The sequence below is a fragment of the Perissodus microlepis genome, chromosome 3 (genome assembly GCF_051167445.1).
Source record: "Perissodus microlepis isolate ML-2025 ecotype Zambia chromosome 3, ASM5116744v1, whole genome shotgun sequence".
NCBI classification, from domain to species: Eukaryota; Metazoa; Chordata; class Actinopteri; order Cichliformes; family Cichlidae; genus Perissodus; species Perissodus microlepis.
In genome coordinates, this window is record NC_140463.1 from 31,366,153 (window position 1) to 31,377,731 (window position 11,579).

Below are 11,579 nucleotides of genomic sequence, written 5' to 3' on the forward strand. Positions count from 1 at the left end.
TTAAATTATCCATGATGTGTATACATTGGTGAGTTGTCATGTAATACTCAATTAAGATGTACAACAAACTTCACTGTTAAACAATACTAATTGTTTTTTTGTTTGTTTGTTTTGGGTGTTTTTGGGTCCACTAGCTCAGCAGTTAGCCATGACTTGTAGCTTTCCATTTGCTTTTGTCATTTCTTGGCTGTTTGTGTTAGTTATTCCTCTTCCCTCTTTTGTAATTCTTTTAAAATTTGTAACAAATGCAATCTTTTTTTCTTTTTCTTTTTCTTTTTTTTTTTTTTTTTTAGAATACTGTACAGTTTTTGTCTGGCACTATAAACTGAATAGAAATTTGCTAGCATTAGAGGCTCACCTCCGCCCTTATAAAAAAAAAAAAAAAAAAAAAAGGCAAAAAGTACTAGAGATGGACCGATCCGATATTACGTATCGGTCCGATACTGACCTAAATTACTGGATCGGATATCGGAGAAAAATAAAAAATGTAATCCGATCTATTAAATATCACGAAAGCACCTCACAAAACTTGCAACACGCCGTAACTCGCCTCAGAACGTTAGCACGTTGGAGCAGTATGCATCACGTGATAGAGCGGCTGTGGCATGCGGGACCTGTCGGTGGTCTGGTTGAGCATTTGGAGCTTCGCTAGCAACCCGGCATTTCATCTCCGACAAAGTTATCCCAGAGAGAAGTAAAGCAAGTGTGTAAGTTCATCTCTGAATGTTTGTAAAGCATTCCTGCGTTAAGCTTAACAAACGATATATGGAGCGACTGCCTCTTCTTGCTGCTACTTCAATCATGAAACTGCTTAATGATCAGCTGATCGGCTTTTCTGTCGCGAGTCCGTCTCTCTTGTTTGTTTTTGGCCCACTTTGCACCAGAAAGAGGAAACCAGTGGATAAACAACAGCAGCACGTTTAAGCTTGATAAGCTGTTGTTAGAATTTATTTAATATTACTTTCTACACCAGGATCTTTTTCTACGTAGCTGACGCTGGTAACTCTGCAGGGGCGGATCTAGCAAAGTTTAGCCAGGGGGGCCGATAGGGCATTAACAGGGAAAAGGGGGCACAAAGACATACTTTTCTTTCTTATTCTCATTTAAAATGTCTAGCTTTTAATAAATAATTATCTGACACCCAAAATTTTAATTTGATGTAAAATGAATAGAAGTCCATTACTGTATATAGTAACTATTAAGTCTAATATATATACCCTAGTAAGCTATAGTACTTTTTCCTTTGGGAAGGTACCATCTGTGCAGTCTGCAATTTTGTTGAAGAAATATGTTGAATCTATTTAATATTTCTTGAAAAATAATTGATTTCTGTGCATTTTTTTCCACACTGCATCAAATTAAGGTTGATTACGTCGATTAAGCATCATGAGGTGGACCGTGAGGGGTGGTTCCCTATTTTTTATTTATTTATTTTTGTTGTTGCTGGGAGTTGGAACCCTATTAGTTAGGTTGCTTAATATTTACGCTAAGTACTCTTTAAAATACCAGAATAGGGAGGATGGTGTAGGTTTAAGTTTATTAGATTGATTAGTATTGCTGAACTATGAAATATTTTTTTTTGCATACAGGTATAACAGAATAGCTTTAGTGTAGTTGTTGTTTTAAACTTGAGTATGAACTTATACAAAATGCAGCAAGATATTTAAAAAAAACTGTTTTATTGATTAAAAAACACTATATCGGATTCATATCGGTATCGGCAGATATCCAAATTTATGATATCGGTATCGGTATCGGACATAAAAAAGTGGTATCGTGCCATCTCTAAAAAATACCTGTTAGTTCAACACAATGTGAGATTCTGTAATTTTCTCTGTATTGGTATTTTGTGTCAAAGGTTTGTTGAAGTTTTGGAAGACCTGATTTATTCTCAAAATTATGCTTCCAAATAATCTCTAACTGTAGTCAAAAAGCAGTGTTGGTCAAGTTACTTTTACTACTTTTTGTGTTTACACCCACTCTTTCAAATAGACACAAGTAAAACACAGCAAAAAATAAATAAAATTGATTCGATCAATAAAAAAGATTCAGCAGCACTAAGTCCCATCGCTCTGAAGTCTATTTTCACCTGTTTTTTTGCCCGGTGCCGGTTTGCCTAGTGCCACAGTGTCAGCGGGGGGATCCGGGGTTTCTCTGTGAATTTCACATTCCCATGGGCAGCGTGCTAGGTGCTTCCTCAGATTTAAAGTTTAATTTTTCGCTGTAAAAATAAGTTTTCTTCCCACGCAGAGTGTACAGCGGACGCTAATGTTTTTGTCACTTTTTACAGAATTAAACTCAAAGTAATGGAAGTGCTTCCAAGCTTTAAACGCTGCATCGTCATACTCTCTCTTGTACTCCATATTATCCGTTGTTGATCTGCACATGTCTGTTGCATGCGCTTACATCATTGTCATGAGACACTCTCACAAACAAAATCACGGTTTAGTAACGCAGTGTGCTTACGGGAAAGTAACAGTAATCTAATTACTTTTTTTTGCAATAGTTATGCCTTACTTCAGCGGTCTCCAACCTTTTTTGTGCCACGGACATGTCAGACAATATTTTCACGGACCGGCCTTTAAGGTGTCGCGGATGAATACAACAAAATAAAATGATATGACCAAGACAAAAACTGTGGTATTTTTAAAATATAATAATAAATGCTAATTCACTGTGTAATTGTGCAACATTATTAGCAGCGTCCTCCTCCTGCACCAACAACATTGAGAGTAACATCTCCCTCTCTGCCCCTTAATGCTCTCTGGTTGCTATGGTAACGTGTAAATATTTCTTTCAAAATAAGACACACAACTACAAAACAAATATAAAGTACATGAAAATATATAATTCCCCATAACTCAAAATCAACGAGAAACCTGTGCTTGGGTTTCTGCAATGAGATGGTCCCACCTGGGTGTAATAGGGGACAATGACACCCAAAGTGTTTTGCTTATGCTTAGTCTGCTCCACAATTTTGTTTTGGTAGCTGTAACTGCAGAAAACCCCGCTTCACACAGATATGATGTCGGAAACGGCAACAGGGTTTTTAGTACTGTTGCAGCAATCTCGGGGTATTCTGCCATGACTTTTATCCAGAATACCTGCAAAGTTTATAAATTTATCCATAACACATGGGAAAAGACCCATGAAAACCTAGTTAACGATAAAAACCCTGAAAACCATAAATTTTCACACCAGAGCCTCAACTCTCGCGGCCCAGTACCAAACTACTCATGGACCGGTACCGGTCCCTGGGGGTTGGGGACCGCTTACTTTACTCGTTACTTGAAAAAGTGATTGCGGTACCGCGTTACTTGTAAGGTGTTAGATTTGGTTTTGAGGAGTAAGATGGTGGAGTATCATAAATCAGAGTAATCTTTGGTAACAAAACTTTGGTACTTTACAAGCATCTGCTAAGACATCATGCTAATGCTAGGCTAGCCAAGAGCACAGAATGAAAGCTGAGTTAATGCCGACTCCAGCAGCCAGACCCTTAACTTTAATAGGTAACAAGCAGGTGAGCAGCCAGGCTGCAGCCTCCGTTTCTACCTGTTCACATTTCTAAAGCACTGTCTTTGCTTTGTGCAGTCAGGTTTGTATTCCAATAAGAGAAAGATCTTAGAAATGTGTGCCCACTTTAAGGATTTTCTAAGTAAGTAAGAAAGTTTATTTATTAAGTGCTTTCCATAGACAAACAGCTACAAAGCGCTGTACACAAAAGGGTAAAATCAGCATGACCATTCGGTGCCAAAATCAATAATACAAAAGAATAAATAAAAGACAGAAAAATTAACACTTAGTTTTAAAGTAAATAAATAATAATTAAATTAAAAAAATCAGGAATAGAACAAACAGAAAAGATTTTAAGTGCTTTTTAAAAGAATCCAGAGTCAACCAAAAGTACTTGTGGTGGTAGACTCTTTCACAACCTTCGTGCCACAGACTGAAAGGCTCTGTTCCCTTTAGTCTTTAGATGTGTACAGGGAACAACTAACGATTTCTGAGTGTGTGAATGTAGACAACAAGCAGCAGAGTGTTTTGTAAGAAGCTGAAATAAACAGTCTTGGGCCTGGCCATTTAGTCCTCTGTATGTTAAAACTAGAGTTTTGAAATGAATCCTAAAATTTATTGGTTGCCAATGTAAAGAATATAAAATAGGAGAAATGTGAGCTTGCTTGCTAGAACATGTCAGTAGACTGGCCACAGCATTTTGTATAGCTTGGAGGTGAGAAACAAATGATTTGTCCAAGCTCGTAAACAGGGCATTACAATAATTTCAATGCAATGACACAAATGTATGTACAATTTTTCCCAGTTTGGCTGAGGAGACCATATTGCAATAAACAAATGAAAGAAACAGGAAAAATAAAATAAAGATAAAAGATTTTACATGCAAGTTAAAGCCCAGAGAAGAATCAAATATTATATCAACATTTCAAGTGTCTGACTTAGCAGTTGGACAAAAAGAAGCAAGAACCCGACTGATTTTAGAAAATAGTTCAGGAAGAGCTATAATCATGGTCTCAGTCTTGTTGGTGTTTAAAATAAGGTAATTGCCAGAGAGCCAACCAGTAACTTGAGTTAAGCAGTAGACTAGGTTGGACAATCTGTCCAGCTGATGAGGCTTAAAAGACACATACAGCTGAATGTCATCGGCATAGAAATGATAATCATGGCGCCCCTCGGTGTCAGACGTGTTTGCTTGCTCCGCTCTCAGATGCCTACTTGTTGTTTGTTGTTGTTTGGTTTTTGTTCTTTTTTGCACTGGATAAGTGCTGTGCACTGTTAACATATCGGCACAACTGGACATCGATAAATCACACAATCTTCCATAACTCACACTTTACCCTTCCTTTGGACTTTACTCTTACACTGGAGCTTCAAGTCATTGTAGACACCGCCACCACCACCACCTCCAGGAAGGCCCCGACGCACCGAGCCCCAGTGAGTCAGCCGACCCCAGGAGTGCACTTCGAAGACGGCGCGACGTAAGCGAGCCGGGGGGGGGGGGGGGGCTCCATGCCAGGCTAAAAGCTCGGTCTAGCCGACCACTGCTACCAAGCCTCTTGCTGGCCAATGTGAAGTCCCTGGAAAACAAACTGGACGAACTACGAGCCAGGATCACAACACAGCGGGAAATTAGAGAATGCTGCGCTCTTATTTTCACAGAGACCTGGCTCTCAGACAAAGTCCCGGAGTGCGCCGTTTAGGTGCAGACTCACTCCCTACACTGAGGAGAGCGAACTGCTCCCTCCGGTAAGGCTATCAGGGGAGGTGTGTGTGTGCGTTCATTAACAAGTCATGGTGTAGAGACTTGCAAATGTCCAGAAGCATGGTTCTCCAGACGTGGAGTTTTTAATCCTAAAATGCCGCTGGAGTTCTCAGCTGTGTTTTTGGCCATTGATTACATCCATCTGCGTGCTGACTCTGTGGCAGCGCTCAGCAAACCCCATGGCATCATCAGCGCATTAGAGACAACTCATTTAGATGCTGTTTTTATCATCACCGGTGACTTTAATAAGTGCAACTTATGGACTTGGAAAGAAAAGCGTCTGATGCTTTTCTTACCAAGCTCCTTAGACTATGATGACCTGGATGACTGAGAACCTTCACAGACAACTTACGGACTGTACTCCCAAAATACCACTAACATGTGGCCATTCCTACCTGTGACAAGAACACCCTGGATCATGTTTACAGCAACATACACGGTGCATATAGGGCTGCACCACATCCCCACTTTGGACAGTCTGACCATATCTCTCTGTTCATGTACCCGGCTTACAGGCAGAAACTGAAACAATCAAACCCGGTCATCAAACCCGTTAAACTGTGGATCCCAGAGTCTGAGAGCATCCTACAGGACTGCTTTGCCCAAACAGATTGGGATGTGTTTCAAATTGCAGCCACCATGGAGAGCTGCTCTGTCAATATACAGGATTATGCTGAATACGTGACTAGGTACATCAGCACCTGTGTTAACCATATTGTGCCCACCACACACGTCAGAAAGTTCCCAAACCAGAAGCCCTGGATCAACAGTCAGGTACGACACATGCTGCGTACTTGGTCTCTTGCATTTAGATCAGGCAATGAGACGGAGTACAAAGCTGCGAAGTATGGACTGAGGAAAGCCATTACAGCGGCTAAGAGGTAGTACAAATAGAAGCTGGATGGCTTCTACTCTTCTGCTGACCCCAGGCGGATGTAGCAAGGCTTACAGCACATCACAGAGAACTGGGCTGCCATCAGCACCATCAGCTCTGCAGGCAGTCTGCTGGATGACCTCAATCGATTCTACACCCGCTTCGACACCCCCCAGACTTCCCAGACTTCCCAGACCTTCCAGAACCCCCCAGATCAAAGAGGACAGTGAGGACATCAACCTCACCCTCAATATTGATTAGACAAAAGAGGTGATAGTGGACACGAGGAAGAAGAGGAGGCCTCACCAGCTGCTATTTATCCAGGGGCTTGAAGTGGAGAGGCGCAGAGAAGTGCAGCTTTAGGTACCTGGGCGTCTACATCACTGAGGACCTCACCTGGACACTGAACACCACACAACTGGTCAAGAAGGCTCAGCAGTGGCTGTATTTCCTGAGAAGGCTGAGGAAATTTGGTATGTCGGCCAAGATCCTCAGCAGGTTCTACAGCTGCATTATGGAGAGCAGACTCACCAGCTGCATCACTGCATGGTACGGTAGCACTACTGCTATAGGCTGCAAACGCCTGCAAAGAGTCATAACAACTGCGTAGAAGATCACCAGGACCCCACTGCCCTCTCTGCAGAGCATCTACCATCTCAGAGTCCAGAGGAGAGCTGCCTCCATCCTCAAAGACCCCACACACACCCCAACATGGACTCCACATACCCCCAACATCTCGACTCCAGAACTCCTTCATCCCCACTGCTATCAGACTCTTGAACAGCTGACCTGTTTTAACAGTAACAATAATTTTTGCACATCAGGTCATCTCACATATCAACCAGCATATTAAGCTCATAGCTCCTTTGCACATAAATCTTTTTAATACTTCAATTTTTTTGGTGTCCATTTGTATTTTATCTATTGTACATGTTAACCGGCATCTGTGTGTGGACAGCAGAGAAAGAATTTCATTGTACAGAGAAATGCTTTTTCTTAGTACACATGACAATAAACGCTTTGAATCTTGAATCCTTGAATCTTGATAAGAATTGCCATTAAAATGCAGAATATTGCCAGCAAAGGAAGAATGTAGAAAGAAAATAATATTGGACCCAAAACTGAACTCTGTGGAACCCCTCAGGTTATGGAGGCAATGTTATAGGAGAACTTGTTTGTTCTAACAGGAAGCCTCCTATCAGATAAGTAAAAAGGGAACCAGTCTCAGACAGTTATGACAGTCTCAAATAATACCCTTGGATTACTCTTATGGCGATTTATAATATTATTTAAATAAGTGGATCTAGCCTCTTTCATTGACTCATTATTTAAGTGAAGAAGCTCTTTTAAGTATTTATGATGGACAATCAGACCTGTGGATTTCCAGCGACATTTTGCTTTTCGACAGGAACGTCTAAGACCATGGGTTTGCTTGTTTGACTAGGGTTTGCGATAACAGAGTGATGGCTAGTTTTGTAAGGAGTGACCTGATTGAGAATGACAAGGCAGCGTTCATTAAAAGAGCCAATATGTGTTGGTGTGTGGGGTTGGAGCCTCAGGTTTATAATGTTAAATGGTGATTGTGAGATGGTGTGTTTCAACTATTTTAAAGAGTAACATGAAAGTAATGTACAGATTAGTGTAACTAATTACTTTTTCCTGGGAGTAATTACTGTAAGTAACATTCTGCATTACTGTAAGAAAGTTATTCTGTGTTATATGTGTAATGATAACTTTTTTGAGTAACCCCGTCCAACACTGATCACAACAAAGAGGGGAAATACCTGAGCAAAGATGGACAAACATTCGACCTACAGCATGGAATTAATTTGCATGAACGTAATTTCTTTATTGCTACTTAGCGATGCTGGTGACTCTCAAAACAGAGCCAATGAGAACCCAATGCCAATCGATAACGGAATCAATAAGGAATTGAATAGATAAATTATATCAATAATGGAATTGGAAATGCTAAATTCTTGTCAAATCCCATCCCTATTCATTACTTCCAGCCTCTGGTAATAATAAGAAATGACAGTGGGAAAAAGTATTGAACACGCTTTCTGGAATTCATTTAATACGCTGTACAAAAGCCTTTGTTGTTTAAATTAGGCTTAAAACTGTTCTTTTTGATAAGGCTTAGAATTAGCAATTGGGCCGGTTGGTAATACAGCTGTAGGCCAGGGCTGCTAAGAGATTTTCCATGTGTTTGCAGTGTTCCCTCGTTTATCGTGGGGGTTACGTTCTAAAAATAACCTGCAATAGGTTGAAATCCGCGAAGTAGCGAACTTTATTTTTTTACAATTATTATAGATGTTTTAAAGCTGTACACACTTTTCTTGACATATCTGTTTTGTTTCGGTTAATACACTTTATAACCCGGTGTGCCTTATGGTCCGAAAAATACGGTAACTTCTACCTTCCTTCTACCCTGTCCAGAAGTCCAAATTTTGTGCGATGGTTAGCATCTTCCTCTGCCTTTTGGGTGCTACCGCAATTCAATTCAATTTCAATTCAATTCAATTTTTATTTATATAGCGCCAAATCACAACAACAGTTGCCTCAAGGCACTTTATATTGTACAGTAGGTCGTACAATAACAGATACAGAGAAAAACCCAACAATCATATGACCCCCTATGAGCAAGCACTTTGGCGACAGTGGGAAGGAAAAACTCCCTTTTAACAGGATGAAACCTCCTGCAGAACCAGGCTCAAAGAGGGGCAGCCATCTGCTGCGACCGGTTGGGGTGAGAGAAGGAAAACAGGATAAAGACATGCTGTGGAAGAGAGACAGAGGTTAATAACAGGTATGATTCAATGCAGAGAGGTCTATTAACACATAGTGAGTGAGAAATAACTGTCCTCCAGGATAGACCCAGGACATGATAGAAAGATTATTTGTCTCAGCTGGCCTGGGAACACCTCTTTGTTAACCTGGAAAGGAAAAACGCAATGCATCATGGGAATCCCCCGGCAGCCTACGTCTATTGCAGCATAACTAAGGGAGGATTCAGGGTCACCTGATCCAGCCCTAACTATGTGCTTTACCAAAAAGGAAAGTTTTAAGCCTAATCTTAAAAGTAGAGATAGTGTCTGTCCCCCGAATCCAAACTGGAAGCTGGTTCCACAGAAGAGGGGCCTGAAAATTGAAGGCTCTCCCTCCCATTCTACTTTTAAATACTCTAGGAACAACAAGTAAGCCTGCAGTGCGAGAGCAAAGTGCTCTAATAGGGTGATATGGTACTACAAGGTCATTAAGATAAGATGGGGCCTGATTATTTAAGACCTTGTATGTGAGGAGCAGGATTTTGAATTCAATTCTGGATTTAACGGGAAGCCAATGAAGGGAAGCCAAAACAGGAGAAATATGCTCTCTCTTTCTAGTCCCTGTCAGGACTCTTGCTGCAGCATTTTGGATTAACTGAAGGCTTTTCAGGGAGTTTTTAGGACATCCTGATAATAATGAATTACAGTAGTCCAGCCTAGAAGTAATAAATGCATGAACCAGTTTTTCAGCGTCACTCTGCAACAGGATATTTCTAATTTTAAAGATGTTGCGCAAATGGAAGAAAGCAGTCTTACATATTTGTTTAATATGTGCATTGAAGGACATGTTTTGGTCAAAAATGACTCCAAGGTTCCTCACAGCGTTACTGGAGGCCAAGGTAATGCCATCCAGAGTAAGAATCTGGTTCGATACCATATTTCTAAGATTTTCAGGGCCGAGTACAATAACCTCAGTTTTATCTGAATTAAGAAGCAGAAAGTTAGCGGCCATCCAGGTCTTTATGTCTTTAAGACATTCCTGCAGTTTAACTAATTGGTGTGTGTTATCTGGCTTCATGGACAGATAGAGTTGGGTGTCATCTGCATAGCAGTGAAAATGTATACTATGTCTTGTAATGATACTGCCTAGGGGAAGCATGTATAATGTAAACAGAATTGGTCCAAGCACTGAACCCTGTGGAACACCATAATTGAGCTTAGCGTGTGAAGAGGACTCTCCATTTACATGCACAAATTGGAGTCTATTAGATAGATATGATACAAACCCCGCAGCGCAGTACCTGTAATACCTATAGCATGTTCTAATCACTCTAATAGAATATTATGGTCAACAGTATTGAACACTGCGCTAAGGTCTAGCAGTTCACTGTCAGAGGCCATAAGAAGATCATTTGTAACCGTCACTAAAGCTGTTTCTGTGCTGTGATGAGCTCTGAAACCTGACTGAAACTCTTCAAATAAGCCATTCCTCTGCAGATGATCTGTTAGCTGTTTGACAACTACTCTTTCGGGGATTTTTGATATGAAAGGAAGGTTGGAGATTGGCCTATAATTAGCTAAGACAGCTGGGTCTACGGATGGCTTTTTAAGTAAAGGTTTAACTACTGCCAGCTTGAAGGCCTGTGGTACATAGCTGATTATTAGAGAGAGGTTGATCATATTTAAGATTGAAGCATTAATTTATGGCAGGACTTGTTTGAGCAGTTTTGTAGGAATGGGGTCTAAAAGACACGTTGATGGTTTGGAGGAAGTAATTATTGAAGTTAACTCAGAAAGATCGATTGGAGAAAAGGAGTCTAAATGAATATCAATGGTACTGAAAGTAGCTGTAGATAATATTAAATCTGTGGGATGATTATTGGTAATTTTCTCTCTAATTATTAAAATTTTATTTGTGAAGAAGTTCACCGCAGGTACCTTTGATGGTGCAAAACGTTTCGTTGACATTGTTGTGTTTGTTACTTACAAACATACAGTACAGCACTTCAGAGTCACACCGCTGGCAATCGAAGATTTATGTAAATTTGACAAGCTGAACATATTCTGTACGGTACAGGAGACACGGCACGGAGGAGATTGATTGATAATGGTCTACAGCCGATCAGGACGTAGAATACAATGCGCTGAAAGAAAAAAAAGCATGCAATGTTGCGCAGAAAAAAATCAGTGAAACAGCGAGGCCACGAAAAGTGAACCGCGATATAGCGAGGGACCACTGTATAAACCACTACTAAACTACTAGCTTTTGTCTTCTGATTTCTGTAGTTTTGATTTGTGTATATGTGTATGTGTTTTGCCTTTTCTGTCCTTTTTTTTCATCCACCAACGAATCATTTAAGGTTGTGGATGATTGAATAACTAATGAAGTATTATGTTCCAGCTCCTGGAGGACAACATTGTTACTTTTGTGAAGAACGAGCTGAAGAAGATCCAGAAGGTTCTGAATCCAGATCAACCAGAAAACTCAGAGAAAGCGAGGGAAGATGAGGAGGTGTTAGAGGGTGAGGATGAAGAACAGAGTAGGAGCAGCAGAGAGGCATTTGTGAAGATCACACTGCACTTCCTGAGGAGAATGAATCAAGAGGAGTTGGCTAATCGTCTGCAGAGCAGTAAGAGTTCTCTAAAGAGAGACATCTATTAA

The 11,579-nt window shown here is 40.5% G+C and overlaps 1 protein-coding gene across 3 annotated transcripts in view; it reads left to right on the forward strand.

The window, feature by feature from the left end:
* The window catches only part of LOC146391193 (protein NLRC3-like), a 56,841-nt gene that overhangs the window by 19,330 nt on the left and 25,932 nt on the right, over nucleotides 1–11,579 (forward strand). For all 3 annotated transcript variants that reach the window (XM_084924033.1, XM_084924030.1, XM_084924031.1), the window contains one exon: nucleotides 11,319–11,547. In XM_084924033.1, the coding sequence (XP_084780159.1) occupies nucleotides 11,319–11,547 (229 nt within the window). The remainder of the gene's footprint in view (nucleotides 1–11,318; nucleotides 11,548–11,579) is intronic.